The 23,169-nt window shown below is 49.7% G+C and overlaps 1 protein-coding gene across 1 annotated transcript in view; it reads right to left on the bottom strand.

The window, feature by feature from the left end:
* The window catches only part of LOC146829304 (transmembrane 9 superfamily member 2-like), a 669,393-nt gene that overhangs the window by 370,913 nt on the left and 275,311 nt on the right, over positions 1-23,169 (bottom strand). The window contains exon 7 of the mRNA XM_085607971.1: positions 20,921-21,032. Within this exon, the coding sequence (XP_085464097.1) occupies positions 20,921-21,032 (112 nt within the window). The remainder of the gene's footprint in view (positions 1-20,920; positions 21,033-23,169) is intronic.

Raw genomic sequence — 23,169 nt, 5'->3', positions numbered from 1 at the left:
AACCTCAATTGTTTTTCTGCAAAACATGGAAAGCACCAATATACAACCTCACTTAGCTGAGAAGAGAAAACTTTGAAAAATTGTGAAGAAAGATACTAGACTACAGATGAGGAAGTTCCAAGAGGATCGGCATACCTTTGGTAGTATCCCTTTCAGAACCTTAACTCTAGCACCTGGCAAACACCAGGACACTGAAAGTGACTACCGTGGACATATCATGCACCTCAAGCCACAGCCTTTAAGGAGACAAACATGCTACTGAGGGTACAGCATATCTTCACAGGACAGGCTGCCCTCCTTCTGTAGCAGAATAGATGGAAACATCTGCAGCCTCACTAACGTCTCCCACCTTGCTAAGCAGAAGGAGAGCAGTCTGCAATATGCTCTTGCGTCAATTTACATTTACCAAAACCACTGGTGTGAAAAACTTCCTGAACATTCTGAAGAGAAAGAGTATGAAGTAAAAAAGCAACCAAACACACAATTGTCCAGGAAATCTACAACACATCTCTCAGAGAAGCCCTTCTCGAGAAAATCCAGGAACAAAAAAAAAAAAAAAATCAGTAACTTTCTTTCTGATGAGTTGTAAAGACGTCCAAATGTGGATACCCAAACATATTGAAAATGTTCTTAGGCTATTAATTTGCAATAGAGACTTAATTCACATGATAACATTGAAACCTTGCTGAGAGCACCTCCAGCTCCCTTACCCGGTTCTTGGAACCTTTTTTTATATTTGTTTTGATTATTTTCAAAATGCAACCAAGGAAGTTTCACAAGAAGAGGTTGATACAAGAAAATCAGTATATAGATATCAGGATGGCAAGTGAACTGCCGAACATATCCAATATTAAATTGATGTGAGTTAATTACATTGCTACATTTCGTTCCACATACTCGTTTGAATCACTGATGTAAAAAGAGAGACAAAGAACTGGGCGAGAAATCCATATCAAATTGCAAGGCGGAGTCAGTGAAGAGAAAAGAGGAGTAATTATTTACAAATGTGTAATATTAATGAAAGACAAGAGAATGAGAGCATCCTAAATCAAGGCATTTTGTCATATGACTTTGGCTGGAGCAAAATAGTGTTGCAGTCAGTCAGTACCACTGGTGTCCTCTGATAGAAGCCCGAAATGAGAATTGTAGTATCTTCGGTGTGTGCCCTCCATTTATGCCTGGGACAAATTACAGTTTAGGATTATAGCCTGCTTGGCTATCACCAAAGTCAAGTCTACAGTTTTAAGGAACCTTAAACTCTGCACTTGTGTACAAAGTCCATAGCTGAGCTAATGTGTGACATCAGAACACATCACACTTGCACTTAGAGAAATAAATCTATACGCTCCAACCTGATCACTCTAAAGTGTAAAAGACAGATTTGTGGATGTCTCCTGGTCAAAGCTAACACACATTTAGATCATTCAAATGAGCTTCCCCACCCCTATCAGGGTGGCAGTTGTCTCCTAAACCAGACACTGGGAGAGCAAAGCACTGGCCCTTAAACAGTGGCCATACTATGTTCACAAAAATAGAACGTGACAAACATTCAGTTTCCCCAACACAAGATACATAATTCACACTCAGTTTTGCAAATGAGGCATCAGTGACCAGTTAAGTGAGATAATCATTCATTCTGTCTGAAGTACTAATAAAATGCAAGTGTAATAACACCAAGACGCCATTCAACCACTAGAATTGAACTGCCTGACTTGTCTTGCCCAATAATTAAGGACAAACTTTTTTTTTTGGAGTTCATCTCTCTCTGGTAATAAACTTGAGTCATTTTGTTCATAGCGTACCTTTTGACTTATGGAGAATCAGCAAAAATACTGTCTAGTGCAGAAGCTTCATTATTGTGGAAGTGCAACCAATATCTTACCCTGGAAACTCTGCAAAGGAGTGAATCAACCAGATAAGGCAATGCCTTCGGTCGTTGTCAATTTAGAGGCTTCACCACCACGTCTGACAAGGTTATCGCACGAGGCAGAGAAGACTGCCAAATTGAAAAGGTATAACTTTCATTACTGTTACTTCATGTGTACTGAAGGGATTGGAACATGGAAATATTTATCTGCTAGATACAGAGGCGCCATTTAATCTTAGTCCCTTGTAACTCCAAGATTTGCATCAAAGAAACCAATATGAATATCTATTTTACACGTCCTTGATCAGAACCTAGAGATTTAAAACAGGATTCAATTTTCCAGTTTAATTTTTTGACAATTACAAAATACCTGGTGAAGAGCTCCATATTCCATTTTCTCCATCACCTTTTTACAGCAACTTTTTTCAATATTAATAAAACTTCCTCCAAGGGTGTTTCTATGAGTTCATTCCCTTTGTTTTTTGTATTGAGGTGTGTGTCAAGGAAATCTCTTTAATAAAAGACCATCACCGGTTTACGATCTGCCAGATCCATGCAGAACATCATCCATTCACCCAAAAAATCCTTCATCCCCCAATTAAACATGACTGAAATGTTGTGAAAGGGAGATCAAAACAGATTGATAATTATGTTAATGTTAACGCAATAGACTTCTGCTTAATTTGTCTCCTTCCCCTAGAAATGTTCCTATTTGGGCTGCATCACAACATATAAGCCTCAGGGGGCGTGGCTGACCGCCCAAAATGGCGGACGTGATCTAGTGGAGCTCCGGTCCTCCCGGGGGAAAAGGAAGAAATAACTTTGCCGTGCGGCTGCCACGACGACCTTACACAATGACCCCAAGGAAAGGAACCCCTCCGGAACCTAACTGCCGCTTATATGGCATGAGACGAGGCATGAGACGACCCCCGAGGACGACTGCGGAGCCGTGGGGCCTGGAGGACGGTGGAAGCCGCGAGCTGGATTGGCGCGGCGGCCCGGGTGCCGGACGGGCTGTGGAGCGGAGTAAGCCTGACCCTGACGCGGGGGGGGGGGCCTGGCTGACCCGTCCGGCCTCCTTTGTTCTCCCTGCTACCGCCAGCCGCGGAGCGGCGCGGGTGCCCGGGAGCTGAGCTGGATCGGTGGAAGACGGAATTGCCTGCCCGTCCCCATTTTGAAGTGTGTGGGGGAGGGCTGCGCAGAGGTGCCATGCCTAGTCCAGCGGACCGTCCGGAACCTGCACGGAGGTACGCCGGTGCATAAGATTAGGCTGGGACGGCGCTGGTAAGGTGACCCTGGAGTAAAGACGGAGAGCCCCCTGCCCCTAGGCTTGGTCTCTACCCGTCCTGCATATGAGGCCGCCATGTGAGCCCGCGGAAGTTATGTAACCTGGGGGCGCTGCCGTGCTACGTGAGGAGTGGTGAGAGTACGGCTTCGGGTGAAAGACCGTCTTTGGGGCAATTTCGCGGTCCCCTCCCTCACTCTCCTGGAGCGGTGGAGGCATTCTAGCTGCCCAGACATAGCTGGCCGACGTGGGTGGACTATACCTGGGATCCCCCTCTGCCCCGAACGTGAAGATTCCGGAGTTCTCTCGAGCGCTCACTGGGGCCGCCCTGCTGTTGTCGGAACCGTCTATTCGCAGCTTGGAAGTACCTGTGCCTGGGGTGGCTCACCTGGAACTCTGAGGGGTCTACGGGGGCATAGCGCTGACAACACCAGAAGAACCCTGGAAACACCTTGTAGGCGCAGTGGGAGCAGTCTGGCCCCAAGTCCAGCAGCTATAACATGGTCAGGAACCGGACTAAACCACCAGTGGAGCACCGAGACCAGGATCAGTCGGGACCCATGCTGTCATACGTCCGCGGGACGCCTGGACTGGGGACTGAGAGAAAACGGCGGGGGCCCCGGATAAACTAGACCTTATCCTGAATGACTCTAGAGACACAAATTGGAACCCTCACCACCGGACTTACTCTCCTTCGAGCGGATCATGGCACACTGTCTGATAAGGTCAAAGATCAGGACAGGACACTTCTGGACCTTACTGCGAAGGTTGAAACCCATTCCTCCACTATTAAAGACCTACAACAACAAATGTCAAGACTACAAGATCGTGTGGAGGATGCGGAAAGCCGCAGCCGACGCAATGATATACGCGTTATTGGTCTGCCGGAACGCAGTGAAGGGGGTAAGGCAGCTGAATTTATGGAGACATGGTTCAAAGACCATATTGCACCAACGGGACTTTCGGATTTCTTCTGCGTGGAACGCGCCCACCGGATCCAGACTGGATTGCCTAGACCTGGAGCATCGCCTCGCCCTCAGATAGTCAAAATCCTTAATTACCGCGATCGTGATCTACTCTTACAAAAGGCCAGAGAAAACTCGACCGTGTATTTTGAGAACCAACGCATATCGCTTTATCCAGATTACACGGTTATGGTACAACGTCAAAGATCATCGTATCAAGCGGTAAAAGGAAACTACAAAAGGTGCACCTCAAATACGCACTTCTGTTTCCTGCCCGAGCGGATGCCGAGGAGTGGATGGAGGTGATGGCAATTGGCCCCAGCCAATGCAGCAGATCGAACAATCCTCTGCGACATTCGGACCTACGTTCCGTAAGTGGTTCACCCAGACCCCAGCTGTCTCCTTGGAGTGATGGAAGTGCAAGACCTACGCGTGAGCAGCAACGACGGGACCAAGACGATGCAGTTGCTATGGTGGGAATGTTCCGAGAAGACTAACAAGCTGCACACTGACTGACGACAGTGTGCACCACTCAGACTCTGAGCATAGCCTGAACTTGTTCCCATCAGTGACCCCTCGCACTGCGGACGACGTCCTGGACGCCTGAAACCGTAATGTTAAAATTTTGCAAATCCTGTATTATCCTTGACTGGTGCTGCTCGAACTTCCGCCTAGAAGTGGAACTTGGCTTCCCGCATAAAAGTGCCATGTCATTCTGTATGCTGAGATACTTGGGATCATACTCTTATCCCTGTTCTGCGGGCTCACCTGTTCTGCGGGCTCACCTAATACTCTGACTCTATAATTTTGCTGAGGGCGGGCTTAGTGGGTCTGGATGGGTCTACCTTATTGCTAATATGGTCTGCAGCTGTTTCTTCATGCCAAAGGGCTGAGGGTTGGCTGCACAACATTTACTTACTTATTTTGCCACTTAATCCGTCCCCCGGGGGTACAATACCGTTGAGCCGCTGGAGTAACCGCCAGCTTCTATTTAAGATCTGGATGGGGGTCAGCTATCTCCCCAACCGCGTATGCACCGTGATATGTTTTTTATGGTTTATGTTTTATAGTTGGGCACAGTGTGGTTCTGGCGCTGCGCCATGGTTTGTTGTTAGGTTGGGAATATGGGTCTCCTGGTCGGTCAAACAATACAAATCTTCAGAGTATAGAACAGTAATACAACACATATGTCGAAATCTACTCATAATATAGGGAACTACACGTGCTCACTTGGAATGTGCGATGGCTGGGGACAATACAGAAGCGTCACTGCATCCACGCATACCTCCTTCGTCACAAAATCCACATTGCATTCATACAAGAATCCCACCTTGTTGAGTCCGAAACTCAAAAACTACGCAAGAAATGGAGGGGACAATTATACTCTACTACTTATTCTGCTTTTGCCAGAGGCGCCACTATCTGGGTCAGACATGGGGTCCCGTTTCTGGAAGTTGAGCGTAGGATGGATGATCAGGGACGATACATACTAGTAAAAGGCACCCTTGATGGCTCCCCAGTAGTTTTGGGCAGCATCTACGGCCTACATTTTGAACAGGAGCTATTTTTTCAACGGCTGGGGGCGGCACCGACAGATTGGGATGGTATCCCTTGGATACTAGAAGGAGACTGGAATGCAGTGTTAGACACTGCCTTAGATAGATCACACCCCCCCCTGCCAGGTGCTAGCAGGCATAGGGTGGCTACACAGTTCCAGACATGGGTCGCGGGGTGGACTCTGGTCGATATTTGGCGCCGTCTCTACCCTACTTACAGGGAATACTCCTTCTATTCACATATACACGACCTACATACAAGGATCGATAGGTTCCTGGGTTCTAGCTCTGTCCTCACTAGAGCACGGCACTCCATTTATTTAGCCAAAACCTTCTCGGACCACTGCCCTCTTACACTGACGCTAGCTTGGGGGAGGGTGCCCACCCCGGTCCCAACCTGGTCGCTGCGTTCACAGCTTCTGGAGGATGCTCCCTTTTGTACACACCTTGCTACCGCCCTCACTAACTACCGAGCCGAAAATTGGAATACAGCCTCCTCAAATCTGGTTGACTGGACGCCATGAAAGTAGTAATACGGGGGGCGGCCATTGGGCAACTGGTGGGAGCCAGACAGGAGATACACCAACGGTTAATGGAAATAGAACAACGAATAGGTTAGAGAAGGAGGCCGTGACTGATCCGGATAAACGTGCGGCGCTACAGGAGGCTCATATAGACCATGCGTCAACCCTGGAATCCCTGAGAACAATAGACTACAGCTCATTCATTAACCGTAAACACTCTGAGGCGGAGAGATCCGGAACTTTATTAGCTCGATTAATTAGGGACAAACCAGAAACGCCGGTTATCACTAGTGTCCGTACACCTGAGGGCCGACTAGTGCATACGCAACAAGAAATCAATGTCGCTTTTCACTCCTACCTTACAACACTCTATACCGCACCGCCATCGGTGGAGGAACACTTACTTGCGGACTTTTTGCGAGATCTTCCCTTTCCCGTGATCTCAAATGATATACGCGCAACTATTGATGGTCTTATTACGCAAATGGAAATAAGAGCGGCAATTAAAGGCCTAAACCGTAATAAAGCACCCGGAATTGACGGACTGCCGGTCGAATTCTATCAGACCTACTCGGAGTCCCTGGTGCCCATGCTTGACTCTGTATATAAAACGGCTTTTAAGACTGGCCGCCTACCGCGATCTACTATGCAAGCGCTGGTTACGTCCATACCGAAGCCAGGCCGGGATAGTACTGAAATGGCGAATTATAGGCCCCTGTCCTTGCTGGCAACAGAATACAAAATTCTGAGCAAAGCTCTGGCTAATCGGATCCAACCATTCATTCATAAGCTCATACATTGCGATCAATGCGGCTTCTTACCGAATCGAAGCACCTCCCTGAACATCAGGAGACTGCACTATGTCATGATTGCCACTCCCGCTGACTGTCCCTTGGCCGGCTGTATAGCGCTAGACCTTCGACAGGCTTTTGATTCACTTTCCTGGGACTTCCTGTTCGCCGTATTGAAGCGATTCGGGTTCCCGGACTCCTTCCTCAAATGGGTGAGGCTACTTTATACGCTGCCCACTGCCAGGGCGCGATCCAGCCAGCACATTTTCGAGGAATATGCTATCCATAGGGGCACAAGACAGGGGTGCCCCCTCTCCCCCCTCTTGTTCGTGCTGGCTCTGGAGTCACTGGCGTTGGCGCTAAGGCGCTCAGCGGACAAACTGGGCATTCCTTTGAAGGGCACGGACCATTTGTTGTCCTTATATGCGGACAACATTTTATTGTTCCTACGGAACCTTTTGGCTGATAACGCCCCGCTCCCTGAGATATTCGATACATTCGCACGGCTATCTGGTTTAACCATAAACCCTGGGAAGTCGACAGCCTATTTCTTTCACGACACCTCGGACACTTCCCAACTACGGTTCGGAGAATACACGCTGCCGGTGGCCCCTGTCACCTTTAAATATCTGGGTGTATACATATACAGGACACAAGCGGATCAGATTGAGGGCAACATCATGCGTGCCATTACATCACTGAGAGCCAGTATTACCTTTTGGACCTCCTTACCTCTATCCATCATGGGACGGATTGCCATCTCTAAGATGGTAATGTTACCCCGCTTGCTTTACTATTTTGTGAATTTACCAGTGGTCCTCCCACAGCACATTTTCAATACACTTAACACCCTTCTTATATACCTTATTTGGGGAGCGGGACGTCGACGGGTTGGTCTACAGAAGTTACAGTTGGGGACCCAGAGGGGGGGTTTGGGAGTGCCCGATTTCCGGGGATATTACTTGGCGAGCCAGCTCCAATGGCTGTCCTACTGGGTTGCGGGACGGAACCTACAAGAAATAGGGTTTACACCGTACAGAGTGGACAGGGGCGGACTACACACGCTGCTGCTACCTAAAGCCAAAATCCTTAGGGACTGCCCCCCTCTGTTAAAGGTCGCCCTCCATTGTTGGAAGAGAGCACTAAAGTACACTTCCATAATAGCGCTTTATTCTCCTAATATTCCTCTATTGGGTTTCCCAACCCCACAGGGTCCCCTTACTAAGGCCAGAACGAGAGGGTGGGCACACTGTGGAGTGGAGGAGATCAGGAATTTTTTTTGAGGAAGGGTCTCTGCTAAATTACGCCTCGTTTATACAAGCCACCAAGACTCCACCCCAACTGTATGCCACGGTGACACACTTTATTAAAAATACCTGGGCGCCGCAACGCGTAGAGCCGCCGCAACATAGCCTAGTACACCTTTTATACTACATGGGCTCTGGGGGACACTTAGAACGGTGGCTTTACACCGGTATCCGCACACATGCGGCAACTTCCCTCACAACTCTTAGAACACGCTGGTCGGTAGACGCCCATACTGACCTGACTGATAAAGCATGGGACTGTATGTTTGAACATCCAAAACGAGTGTCACGGAATGCAAAGCTAAAATTTATCCAATCCGTGATCCTCTATAGAGCATACCTTACTCCCAAGAGACTCCATTGCATGTTCCCTCATTCCCCGCACTGCTGCCCGCGCTGCAAAGAGGATGAAGCTGACTTTCTGCACATGATGTGGTCATGTCCCCGTCTGACAAATTACTGGGGGAGGCCTGACAAACTTTACATACAATCACTCATCTCCCTGTTCCCACTGACGTACTACACTGCCTTGTTGGATTACGCAAAAGATCAGGTACACAAAAGGTACAGTTAAAATTCCTAGACCTGGCTTTTATACTGGCGGCCATGGCTTTGACCACTAGATGGAAATCCCCCAGATGCCCGACAAGGTCTGTATGGCAAACGGAGCTACTCCAGTGGGGACGGGCAGAGGGGATCGCTCTGCGCAGAGAGGAAGATAGGGGACATCGAAAGAAACCCATCTCGATAGAATGGGAAGCCATGATACAACAACTGGCCTCCATGGACTTTACGATAACGCGGGAGACCCAAACCCAGCGACAAACAGGGTTGGCTCAGATCTGCCTCCCCTCCCCCCCACCCCCTTCCCCTTTTTTTTCTTTTTTTTTTTTACATGCGTCACTGGAGATATCTTCAGAACAACTCAACAAGAGGGTATATCTTTCAAGGCGATACGACTAATGGTAACCTACTTGATTAACCTGTTATCAGCATAGACATGACCAGGAGAGGGAATGGGAGGGTTAGGGAGGGGGGGGATAGTTTGAGGAGTGGATCGATATTGCTGTTCTTTGTCATACAAATTAACGAACTAAATGCTCAATTCCGATACTGTAACAATAATTGCGTAGGTAATACTTGTATTCTGATACACGCGGAAATAAGTTATGCCTGTTCCAGGAAAATAAGTGTCATATTACCTGTACGCTGCTTTGGTCTATTTGCTTAAAGTTTAAAATGACTAAGCTTAAAGATTTCTGTTATGTACAATTCAAAGAAGTCATCAATAAAGTGTGTTAAAAAAAACATATAAGCCTCTTTGGAGTTCAAGGCATTGATCTGTTAGTGAGGCAAGATATAATGGCTTGGAATGGTTGAATGGTCCAAACACCTTGTGACGTGTTTAGATTTTACACTCCTTTCCAAAGAAAGATCACTCTGATACCAAATATCTTTTCTATGCGCAGGGGTATGACCTAAATCTTCTGAGGGGACGTCTGGACAAACGTCAGGTAGACTAAGACAAGAATAAAACTTCTTGAATTAAAATGTAGCCATCACTCTAGAAACATAGTCAACAATTGAGTCCTTTTGTAAAATGTGCTTTGGTTAATTCAAATGATTAGTCATTACCAGTCTCCAAGCATCAGCCTGCTTATCAGGCAAATCATACACCTCTATCTCAACTAAAAGAACCAATACATTATGATATCTAGGTAATTGCTAGTAATATTCACACAGCCAAATAAGGAGAAGCAGTACCACCCATTACCTTAAAAGCATTAACCGCTAACATTTTACTCAGGGAAAAGCATTTGCTCTATGACAAGCCAGAAAGTATGCCACCGACTGTTTAGAAAGATAAAAGTGGCCTGCTACCACCTATCCAAATACTCGATACACAGCCTTGAAAATAAGATTGATAGAAACCAGCTTCTCCTATGTATCTGCAAAGAGATTTTTTTTTTTTTTTTTTACAATCTGCAAATTACAGGAAAGGCCTCCCAACCCTTGGGGGCCCTTGTGCAAGACATCAGTGACTTTGTTATGAATTATCGATCTGCTCTTTAGTTACTGGTTTCATCTTCAAAGTAGAGTTAAGGTTCGAATACTAAATACAATCAAAAAAGAAAATAAGATATGTGGTCAGATATTTTTTTTAAAAAGTTAAAGACCGGAGGAGCTTAGCGCGCGATCAAGATGGCCGCGTGAGCCTAGAGCTCCCGAGACCCTCGCTCCCTCCGGCATCTATCCTGTCTATTATCCTGTACTTGATGCCCGGACTATTGGAGAGGATCTGCTGCTGAGGCGGGAGCTGCTGTCCGGGTCGAAATCGCCCACCGGAGACCGAAGTTATACTGCCTGGAAGTTTGGGGCCTAATCTCCGCACGGTGCCCGGGACTTGCGTTGGCACAGTGCCCGTGCCCTAATTGAACAACAGCAGCCTGGTTGGGGAAGAGTCGTCGGAGGGGAGGGGATTTCACTTTCACTTTCGCTTTCGCCTTCCAGTCTCCAGGGCGCCCGGGACGGGGCGTGCGCGGCGCCAGCCACTGGTTGCATGCCCATTTACCCTGTACGGGCCAGGAGATTGTCTACACGGCAGATTGCGATGTCGACCAGGTCGGACGCCGAAAAACAGAAGGCCAAGAACACCAGGCGGGGCACCTACACCCAGACTAATAACATGGACCGCTATGCCCATCAGAGGGGGTCCCCGGGCGGATCAGGCCCGACGTCGGAAGCCTCGAAGGACGCGGCATCCCCCTCCACAGAATTAACCCTGCAGGACATCATGGGGGCCATCGAAGGGATGAAGTCCTCGATTGGGCAGAAATTTGAGACCCTGGCACAAAAAGTAGATGCCATATCGATAGATGTCAATCTGGTTCGGGCCGACCTCGGCAAAACTAATGAGCGGGTTCAGTCCTTGGACCTCAAGACTGCCGGCCTCCTGGGCGATGTCTCCGGCCTCCAGCAGGAAGTCCGTACTCTCCGGGCAGCAAATGATCACTTCGCCCGCCGGTTGGAAGACTTCGAAGGCCGTGCAAGGCGCAACAACGTGCGCATCATTGGGGTCCCGGAAAATTCGGAGGAGCAGTCGGTGGACCTGTTCGTGGAGGACCTGGTGGTGAACCATCTGGCACCCAAAGGCCTAAGCAAGTTCTTTACCGTCGAACGGGCCCATAGAGTTCCTGGCGGGAGGCCCAAGGTGGGGGCCCCACCAAGGCCGATTGTCGCCCGGATCTTTAATTTCAGGGATCGAGATGCCATACTACAAGCATCGCGGATGGCCGGCCCGCTGCCATTCCAGAACAGTACTGTAAGCTTTTATCCGGACTTCACCCAGATGGTGCAAAAGCAGCGGCAAGGCTTCATGGCGGTCAAGAGAAGACTGCGTGAGATGGGACTAAAATATGCCATGCTCTTTCCTGCAAGGTTGCGGGTGGTGTTCGAAGAGCGAACTTTCTTTTTTGAGGCACCCGACATGGTCGGAGACTGGCTGGACACTCTGCCCCAAGGGCGGCCTGGCGTTGAACGCTCTGGTGGCGCAGATGGTGCTGGTGACGAACATTGAACCAGGACTTAAGTACCATGACTCCGATCCCTCCGGGAGGTTGATAGTCCGGGGGGTGGCGGGGGCAGTAGGGGAGCTTTTTCCTCCTCTGGGGTTCTTTCCGTAGACTAGTTCTATAAGGGGCGACAGGCACACTGCAAGTTGGGGGGCACTTTAGAGCTTACGCAGGGGTGCAGGGTGGGGGGTGGGTGGGGTTTGTTGTTGGGGTTGTTGTTGTTTTTGGTTCTGCAAGGCGTCAAGATGCAAGCTCCTGTGGTTCGGGTCGGGTTCCACGCGGGTGGTGGTGGTCTCCTTACATGCTGGGATGGGGGGTAGGGGCCTCAAAATACTCAGTTGGAATGTGAATGGCCTGGGGGATCGTATTAAGCGTGGGATTGTACTGCAATTTCTGAAGAGATGTGCCCCTGATATTGTCCTCTTGCAAGAGACGCACTTGATTGGCAACACGTGCCATGCACTCAATCGTAAAGGCTATAAATTTGTTGCGCATTCCGGGTTCACCTCGGGTTCCAGAGGGGCGGGAATACTAGTCAGGTCCTCTCTGCCATTTGAGGTTGACTCCACTACTGTAGACGATAGGGGGCGCTTCGCGGCAGTAGCGGGACGGTGGGAGGGCAGGATGCTGGTCCTGGTGTCGGTTTATGTCCCCCCTGCATTGCAGCCCTCTACCCTAGCGGACTTAGAGAGGACATTACTGGATCTCCCAGAGGGAGTGTTGGTGGTGGGTGGTGACTTTAATGCGGTCGGCTCAGGCCTGCTTGACAGGCACCCGCAGAGGATTTCGGGGGGGGCCCAGAAGTGGCTTCCTGATTTCATAGATACCCTAGGGCTGGTTGATTGTTGGAGAATGTTGCATCCCACACAACGGCAGTACACTTTCCACTCAGGTGCGCATGGCAGTCTCTCCAGAATTGATTATGTCCTTACTCTGGCTGCACACGCTTCCAGTGTCTCTGAGGCCAGGCACATGGCACGAGGTATTTCTGACCATTCTCCGGTGTGGATCTGTATGGATGTTGCCAGAGGAGTGGGTGGTAGGGTGGCCCCAATTAACCCGTGGCATCTTAGAGACCCTGTGACTCGTAGTGAGGTACTTAAGGCGATCGGCCGTTATTTTCAAGAAAACCTCGGTTCGGTCACGTCGGCGGTGTCCTTGTGGGAAGCATTCAAAACCGTGATTAGGGGTGAGGCCCTCTCCTTGATTACAGCGGCCAAGCGTCGGAAAGACGCGGAGGTCGCCCAGCTTGAGGCGGAGATCGCAGACCTAGGGCTGGCCCTGGAAGGGGAGGTCACGGAGGAGGCGCTGCACAAATTGAGCCTTAAGCAATCGGAGTACAGGGCCCTCGCGACTGACGCAGCCAAGGCTCTGAGTAGGGAACAGCGGGGCCGTCTGTACGACGTCGGGGACAAGGCCGGGAAATTGATCGCGTGGCTGGATAAGAAGGAGAGGGTCAATCGAGTGGTGCCGGACCTAGTGACGGAGGATGGCGTCACGGTCACGGAGCCGGAGGGCATAGTCCAGTGCTTTGCGGATTACTTCCACACGGTCTATACATCCGTGTCGGACAGGCCAGTGGAGGACTCATGTGCACTCCTGCGCGATCTCGCCCTGCCTTGCCTCTCCGACGTGGACAGGGACGACCTTGATGGCGACATCACGGTCGATGAGATTGCGGGGGCGATCCGTTCTTTGCGTCCGGGCAAGGCCTCGGGTCCGAATGGTCTGCCCATTGAGCTCTACAAACTCCAGCCGGACAAGATCGCTCCGCATTTACGAGCCATGTTTGTGGAGGCGCGGGCGACGGGTTCCCTCCCGCTCGACCAGCGCCTGGCAACGATCGTGGTCATCCATAAAGATGGCAAGCCTAGAAACAGGTGCAGTTCATACAGGCCGATCTCGCTCCTTAATGCTGAGCCGAAGATCCTTGCTAAAATCCTCGCAAACCGGCTAGTCAGGGTGGTCGGTGACCTGATCCACCCCGACCAATCTGGATTCATCCCACATCGTAATACTGCGTTGAATCTTAGGCGCATTCATGGTGTGATCGCAAGGGTCGGGACGATGCGGGAACCGGCCGTGGTGGCTGCACTCGACGCAACGATGGCATTCGACACGGTTGAGTGGGCATATTTGTGGGCCGCGCTCGCGAAGTTCGGCTTCGGGCCCGGATTTGTGGGCTGGGTGAGGCTCTTATACGAAGGACCTCTCGTCAAAGTTGCAGTTAACGGGAGGGCCTCCAGTCCCTTCGGCTTGGGAAGGGGTACCAGGCAGGGTTGTCCCCTCTCGCCGCTGTTGTTCGCTCTCGCCCTTGAGCCGCTAGCGGCATGGATACGGTGGCACCCAGACGTGAGGGGGATTCGCTGGTCTCCCGACCACGAGGACCGCATTTCCCTCTATGCCGACGACATTCTGCTCTATCTTACCTCACCCCGGAAGTCCCTTATAGTTGTCTGCGACATCTTGACCTCCTTCGGGAGGAACTCGGGGCTCACCATCAACTGGGGTAAGTCATATCTGTACGCCCTGTGTGGAGACGCTCCGGTTCCCCCGCGGAATTGCCCGATCCAGATCGCCCGGGAGGGTTTTCTGTATCTTGGGATCTATATTTCGGCCGACCCCACGGTACGGTATGAGCGAAACCTGCTCCCTCCGTTGGCGCGCCTGCGGCGGGACGTGGCAGGCTGGAGGCGGCTGCCGCTTTCCCTCCTCGGTCGTGCGGCGCTATTTAAAATGATGTCGCTTCCCCGTTTTCTCTATGCCCTGCAGAACACCCAGGAGCTGGTTCCGGCCAGTTACTTTCGGGAGGTTGAGAGTCTACAGCGTTCGCTGCTGTGGGACGGCCGCCCGCGTATAGCGATAGCAAAATTAACTCTCCCTTGGTATGACGGGGGTATCGCGCTTCCCGACATCCGGAGATACTATTGGGCCTCCCAACTGAGCGCAATCAACCACGGAGTCTACGGTCCTGCGCTTAGCCCCGGCTTCGCTATGGACCGGTGGTTGCTGCGGGGTGGTGGCTACTATAGAGCACTTTATTCAAGGGCCCCGGCTGGGTCCCTCACGGGGCCGACCGGGGTGGCGGTGCACGTGTGGAAGGCAGTCACGAACTCCCTGGGGTGGAAGGATAGACTCACACTGGCCACTCCGCTGTTTGACTCGGACATGCTGGGGAAACTCTGGCACTCTAAGGGTTTCGACAAATGGGACCTGATTGGTATCTCCAGGGTGGGAGACATGCTGGCCAAGGGGCGGATTAAGTCGTTTAAAGAGCTGCAGACGGAATATGCGCTAGAGGGCACGGAATACTTCCGGTACGCGCAGGTACGCCATGCGCTGCGGTCGGTCCTCGTTGAGGGGGAGAAGGTGCCTGAATCCTCTCCGCTGGAGGACCGGATCTTGGACGGCCATGTGCCGGAGAGCACAATCTCTCTCATTTACAAGAAGCTGGTGAACGTCCGTACCGATCTCCTCCTGGGGGTGCGGGACCAGTGGACTAGAGACGGTCTTGAGCTGGACGATGAGGACTGGCAGTACGCTGTCTCCTCCCCGAAAGAGGTTGCCATCCCCGCCAGGCTGCGGCTGGTCCAGCTTAAGATACTCCACAGAGTCTATGTCACTGGCCCCCGGTTGGTCCACATGGGTTTCTCCGAGGACGGGCTGTGTAAGAGGGGCTGCGGGATGGTGGGCACCTTTCTGCACATTATATGGGAGTGTGGTGTGATTGCGGAATTGTGGAAGCAGATTCACGTTGTGATGCAGGAGGTCACGGGTATTGTGTTGCACTCAGAGGCGCGGCGCTGTCTTTTGAACGTGTGGGGCCCTACAGACTACGATGCTGCGCAGACTCAATGGGTGACCCTTGGTAATATGGTGGCCAAGCGGGATATTGCACGATTGTGGGGATCCCCTAGCCCGCCCACCCTGGATGCATGGAAGGATAACATGGACTGGTGCATGTTTCGGGAGAAAACAGTGTATTGTGCACGGGGGAGGCCCAAGAAATGGCATAAGGTGTGGGGGGGTTGGAACCAGTATAGGGGGTACATCTGCCTGCCTCCTGCCACTGACCCACCAGAGGAGCACCTTTCCCCCTAGCCCCACTTCCGACTTGAGTTTTGCTGATGAAATCTGATAGAAAGTTAGTGCCTCTGCCTCTCCCTCCCCTCCACACTTGAGGGCTGATCTGATGGTGGATATGGGGCCGCCTCATCGGTGGGAACTGACGCGAACACATGATGTGTATTGCCTTGCTTGTTATGTTTTACTTTAAAAATTGAAACCTTCTTTCTCTCCTGCTTGACAGCTATAGAAGACTACACATGTTGATTGACGAGCTGCCGAACCTCCGGGTTGTCGGCTGAATAGCTGTGTATCTGAAATATCCGAATAAAGGTTTTTAAAAAAAAAAAAAAAAAAAAAAAAAAGTTAAAGACCAAAGGAATGATGTAAAGAAGATTGTATAAATACTCGCTTGGGGTCAGTAACTCTCTGGTGATTTTAGGGCGGTCCATATAGTAACAAACAGGCAAGTGTCCAAATCCCTTGTGTTCTGTACATTTTGTAAGAAATCGTAACATCTCCATCACCTCAGTGTTCACCGTAAATAAGTTTTAGGACACTGAAAAATGTACAGCTTCATAACTTACATCATATTGCTCTTGTAAATGAAAGGAAGTGTTAATACTCACATGAGCAGGCACAGAAATGTCTTCTTACCATAACCTCATTCTAGGCACAGGTGACAGTACTACAATGATCCTCAACTACATTGAAACAATAACCAAAAGGCACAGCATGCTGTCAAGTCACCAACATTTTCATAAACTCAATCTACGGTGAGCATAGACAGTATGACAGAGGACTCCCTACATCTGTGTTACTAACTTTGGATCTGTGGACTTGAACAGGTATCTTCGACTCTAAGAAGCCAACTGCTTTCTCTAAATTTGGTTAGAATTCACTGAACCTCATTAACCAACTTGAATTGCAGCACAGATAATACTTCTGGTGCCAAAGCCAGTACTCATTCCTTGCTGGAGTCGGATTTAGGCCCACTCTCCATGCAGTTTACCAAATCATTCCAGAATAGGATCAGTCATTTTCTTATGTTCTGGAGAGCTTCTCTGCCTCATATTATTTTTAGTAGTGCTGATGTATCCAAGACTGGTGATTGCTCTAAGATCTTGGCCTCGTAGTGTTTTTTCCAACTTCTGTTCAAAATTCTAATTCTCGTTAGAATGATGAACATGTAAACACCACATTGAAAAATCATGGGTGTCAAATTTCTGAGATGACATTTTCCATATGCTGCATGTGTTGAAACCTGAATGCCAAAAGTAAAAATAACGAGCATCGGCATAGCCAATAGGTCTCGCCTTTGGGACCTTATAAGTTTTTAGCTATGTAGCACAAAAGAGACTACAGTGGCATGGTGGGCAAAACACAAAAGATGGACCAGAATGCCCCCGAAGGAGAACCACGCCGAGATTAACTCAGGTACTTCACCCATCACTTTTCCCCATAATTTGCCAGTGGCACAGCCTTGCCCACAGTACTACGCACCACAATCATTTTCATATAGAGGGTAATACTACACTTTACACAGTCCATGCTCCGTCACTTAGTACACTAAGTTTCATCCAGGTAGGCCAGTGCTTCGAATGCATGCAATGAGATTTTCTTCACAGTTCATTCAAACTATGAAACCTGCCCTTACTCATTTTTGAATAGCAGCCCAGTTAAGATACTACCTTTGCAAGAGGATAGATTTCTGCACAGAGCAACTTTTGGGTGGCGTTGGGCAATATTAACAGAGGTGCGTGCGCCCTGTGAAAGAAAGCCTTAAGTTGGCAGCTCTTGTGGAGAACATTTCATCAGCGGACTGTCCACTCTAAGGATTCCCTCTACAGTATCTAGTAGGTGTGTAGGCTTCTACCGAGAGGTTTAAAAAGGAACCCGCCATCTTCACGAGGCCCGGGAATATTTTACAATCATGTGCACCCCTGAGGAGGCTAGGGATGCCGGATTGGTGGATCAGGAAAGGATCACTCCAAGCTCTGTGCGAAAGTCGCCGAGTCATGGGTCCTCTGATGAGGGACGCCTCAGGCCCTACAGATTAGTCTGGACAAACACCACCGTCATTGCCTCTGTAGAACGGCTGGTATCTGCGCAAGGGCGTGCGCGAGAAGGGCATTCATTGACCAGGCAGCCACAGGGTCACAAAATGACACCCACAGAGACAGGCCGTCAAGAAGAGCGAGATGACTCAACGGGTGGGCAAAACATACAAAGGAGAAGCCAGGCACTCAAATAATGAGACAAGCATACTTCATCAACCCTTACAGTGTAAACTACATAGGCAAAGGCGTAACCACCCAAAATACAGGTCATAAAAACAAAATTGCTCAACGACACAATGGCTTTACTAAGGTTTAAAAATGCAACCACCTGCCACGACATCAAATGAGAAAGCATACAAACCCTAATGCAGATGCACTGCCAGCTAGAGATGGTCACGGTGATCAACTCAAGGAGGGATGCCCATAAACGTGCAAGGCTATGTCTCCCAAATGCACACGGTCAGGCATAGATGCACTCCCAGGGCCAATACCCCACCAGTTCCCTCACATGAAGGATACAGTCACAGGGTTGAAGACACCAAGAAAGCCCCCTAAGATAACATCAAAAAATGGGCACACAACTCCAGTTTCAGTCAAGAGAAGAGAGATTCACAGGCTTCAATGTTAGAAACAGTGGCACACACAGACCTCGAATTCAGATAGAGGTCGAGACACGAGCAGACCTACACTTCACAGAGACAGGGACACACGCAGACCTGCACTTCACATAGAGACATGGACACACGCAGACCTGCACTTCACATAGAGACAGGAACACACGCAGACCTCCACATGACAGGGACACAAGCAGACCTCCACTTCACATAGAGACAGGGACACAAGCAGACCTCCACTTCACAAAGAGACAGGGATACAAGAGGACCTACACTTCGCAAAGAGACAGGGACACAAGCAAACCTCCACTTCACATAGAGACAGGGACACACTCAGACCTCCACTTTACATAGAGACAGGGACACACGCAGACCTCCACTTCACATAGAGACAGGGACTCACGCAGACCTCCACTTCACATAGAGACAGGGACACAAGCAGACCTCCACTTCACATCGAGACAGACCTACACTTCAGGTAGACGAGTGCTCAGAGAGGCGCCAACAGACGGCTAACTCCAGAACACACCGAGACTCCAGTACAGACACCCACCTGGAGAACCGGGTCACCACAGCCTGCACCACACGTCACAGACGGCAGTACCTCACGCCAGAGACGATCCTACCACGGAGGCTGTCACCCACCTCTGCAGAGACTGTCCGCTGTCCTCCCTCGGACCCAGGGCCAGACTCTGCCCAAACTTTGGCAACTCTCCTGTCCTGTCCCTCACCCCACCCGCCGCTCACCTCTCCTGCACACAATTACCAGGAAACAGGTCGCTCTGAGGTAGGTTTGAGCCAGGCTGTGGCAGGGGGCCGAGGGACACCCCCAGCCGGGGTTGGACGGGCGCCAGCACGGCACAGTCTGAGGAGGCACAGAGGAGGAGGGGCCAAGAAGGAGAGGCGAGGCCATAGAGGTCATGCAGGATTACTGGATGGGAGGAGGGAGGGGCAACAGAAGGGGGCAGTGAACAGAGGGCACGAAGAAACAGAAGAGGGGAGGGACAGAGGAGGGCCAAGGAGGAGGAGGGTGGAGCAAGGAACCTTCGTGCGTGAGGGAAAAGTTGCTGAGATGAAAGAAAAAGGCAGCCATCACAACACCAGCTGGATATAAACTTAAGGGAGATTGCTGCCTGCAAGGCACCGACAACCAGGCAATAAGGCATCTCGGGATTTGAAGTGTTAATTAACTGGGGCGTTAAGAAGTTTGGGAGGTGGGGGCGAGAACGAAGGCAGGAAGAGGAGGAAGGCGGAGAGCCGGGGCGTCGCCAGTGGACAGAACCGAACCTTCCCAGTGAGGCAACGGGACAGACCGCGAGGGCTTAGCTCTGCCAGCAGCAGAGACCTAGGAGAAGCGCACGCTCCCTCGCTGCCCGGCACAGAGACTCCCAGAAAGGACTCTGGTCGGCACCTCCTGTGTGAGGAAAACCACTTCCAGAAGTGGCAGGACTCCGCTTCCTACTTGGAGGAACACGTGCATGCGAAGAGAGACCAAAGTGCGTCCCTGCCTGCCACAGACAGAAAAACGGCGAGCCTGGAATACAGGCAGTCGCAGACAGCTAAGAGGCCATGTACACAGCACAGTAATGCCTCCACGGCAGGCCTGAAAGAGAGGCAGGCGCAGACAGCTAGGAGGCCACGTACACAACACAGTAATGCCTCCAATGCATGGCAAAGTATTTTTGGACCGCAATAAAAGGGGGAGGAGATTATGGAAGTACGGTCAGGAAAGGAGAGGCGAACACCAAGGGACTCGGAGAGAAAGGGAGCAGAAGGTTAGAAGCAGCCGCGCGGACGCGAAAAGCACGAAAATGAAAGCTAATAAGACAAGCGCGGCCGCGCAAAAGCTAAACAAAAAACAACCTTTGAAATCTGACCCGATACAGATGGCACACTGCGCGCCGCTGCTTGTAACCGCAAGCTGTAGGTCATGGGCGGATACATTTCCTGGGAAAGTTGGGACATGCACCCGCATTTGCCCAATTGCGTGCGGTCTTCGCACGCAAAACCCAATAGAAAAAAAGCTAAAAAATAATAATTAAAAAAAACAAGCACGAGTGTGTGAAAAGTCCAGAGTGATTCCAAGAGGTCGTTGTCCTAGAGCAGCGCATGCGTGCTGCGCTAGGCTCGACCTAAAAATGACAAGAGGCCAATTTTAACTGCTGTATATGACTGACATACATCAAAGGTAGACTATGTGCAGAGGCTAGTTTTCACTAGCAATGTTAAACATAACATAGTCAAATATGACATACATTGCTCAATAATACAGAAGTAAATTGGGTTTATAAACATATTGCTATGTAAGACTTACTTCAAACTTTATGGAATAGGTATAGGTGACATCGAATTTCCCCGTTTTGCCATCAATAATTTCCATTGGAGGACCCACACATGTTAATGATTCTTTTGAAGGATGTTTAACACTAGATAAAAAAAATAAAATGAAAGCACGTAAGACTTCACTTGTAAAATGCCACAGAAGACGAGAAAAATAACTAAAATCCAATTACTACATATTATGTTTATAACTAGTACTATTTTCCCCTCTCCCGTGCAAATGAATCCACTGCAACACTGTTATTTTTCACCAGAAGCAATAAAAAACGTGTGAAAATTAGCCTAATGAAAAAATATAAATATTAACAGTAATTTTACAACTCATCAGAGAAATATTTCAGAATGAGATCCCAGTTTGTGCTGAGATCACAATGTATTCTCTGAAAGGCAAATGCTACTTACCAGTATGCATCTGTTCTTGGCATGTAGAGCTGCAGATCTACACACTGTGCATAGATCGCCATCTGGTGTTGGGCCCGGATGTTTGCAGTTGTTTTTCCTCTTGGAAAGTCTTTGGAAGTCATGAGGTATGTGACTCCTCCTTTGGATCGTATTGCGCATGGGCTTCGGCTCCATCCTCAGATTGTTTTTCGCCAGCAGGGAAATTATGGAGCGTAGTAATAAACAGTGAAGATGCCCATGTGTGTTGTATCTAAATAAGATAAACTGAAACAGATAAAGGTAGCCGGGGAGGTGGGCGGGCGTGTGTAGATCTGCAGCTCTACATGCCAAGAACAGATGCATACTGGTAAGTAGCATTTGCCATTCGAGGCATATGAGCTGCAGATTACACACTGTGCACAGATTATATAGCAGTACCCATCCTTAGCGACGACCACCAGTATCTGTTGCAGTGGTTTGAAACAATGTTTTGAGTACAGCCTGGCCCACACTAGCTTGTTGCTTAGTTTGCACATCTACACAATAGTGTTTAGTGAAAGTGTGTGGTGTTGACCATATAGCTGCTTTGCAGATATCATCTAAGGGGATGTTCCCTAAGAATGCCATGGAAGCCCCTATCTTACGTGTAAAGTGGGCTTTAGGGGGAACAGATAGCGTTCGTTTTGCTTTGTGGTAGCAAATCTGAATGCATTTGACAATCCACCTAGCTATCCCAGATTTGGAGATGGGGTTGCCTTTATGTGGTGGTGAGAAGGAAACGAACAGTTGTTTGGTCTTACAAAAGGGTTGTGTTCTCTCGATGTAGTAGAGTAAGGCTCTTTTGGCATCTAATGTGTGGAGAGCTCTTTCTGCAGCGGTCTGTGGTTGCGAGAAGAATACGGGTAGTTCCACAGATTGGTTTAGGTGAAAGGGAGAAATAACTTTAGGGAGGAATTTTGGATTAGTACGGAGAACAACCTTGTTATGGTGCATTTGCAGAAAAGGTTCCTGAATGGTGAGTGCTTGTATCTCACTGACCCTTCTGAGGGAAGTGATGGCTACAAGAAAAGCAGTTTTCCATGTTAGGAATTGAAGTTCACATTTGTGTAGAGGTTCAAAGGGAGGCCCCATTAGTCTGGTGAGAACAATGTTTAGGTTCCACACAGGTGAGGGTGGCACTCTGGGGGGAATTATTCTTTTGAGGCCTTCCATGAAGGCTTTTATGGCAGGTACTCTAAAGGGTCTCTAATGAAGTTCATACAGTCAGGGGGAAGATTTAGATAACCGAATTCTAGGATTTCAGGAGCCAGATCGCAAGGTTGAACTGAGCTGGGTCCGGGTGCCTGATCTCTCCATGGTTCTGGGTTAAGAGGGGTGGAGAGAGGTGTAACTTTGGGTGCGGTACTACAGATAGTTCCAGCAGTGTGCTGTACCACGGTTGTCTGTCCCAAGTTTGAGCTACTAGTATGAGAGTGAGGGAGTGTTGTAGTTTGCGAACCACTAATGGAATGAGTGGGAGAGGCGGAAAAGCGTACGCAAATCTGCCTGACCAGTTCATCCATATTGCATTGCCTTTGGACAATGGGTGTGGATACCTGGCGGCAAAGCTTGGGCATTTGGCGTTTCGTGGGTGGCGAAGAGGTCTATCTGTGGATGCCCCCACATTTGAAAGTACGGGTGAAGAACTTGTAGGTGAAGTTCCCACTCGTGGATTTGTTGTGTTTGTCTGCTGAGCAGATCTGCCATAGTGTTTTGGACTCCTGGGACATGTTGGGCTAGGAGAAAGATTTTTTGGGGTATGGCCCATCTCCATATGCTCTGTGCTAGCTGAGAGAGCTGCCG

Source organism: Triturus cristatus, chromosome 5_2 (assembly GCF_964204655.1).
Source record: "Triturus cristatus chromosome 5_2, aTriCri1.1, whole genome shotgun sequence".
Taxonomy (NCBI): domain Eukaryota; kingdom Metazoa; phylum Chordata; class Amphibia; order Caudata; family Salamandridae; genus Triturus; species Triturus cristatus.
This window is presented reverse-complemented; position numbering and strand designations above follow the sequence as displayed.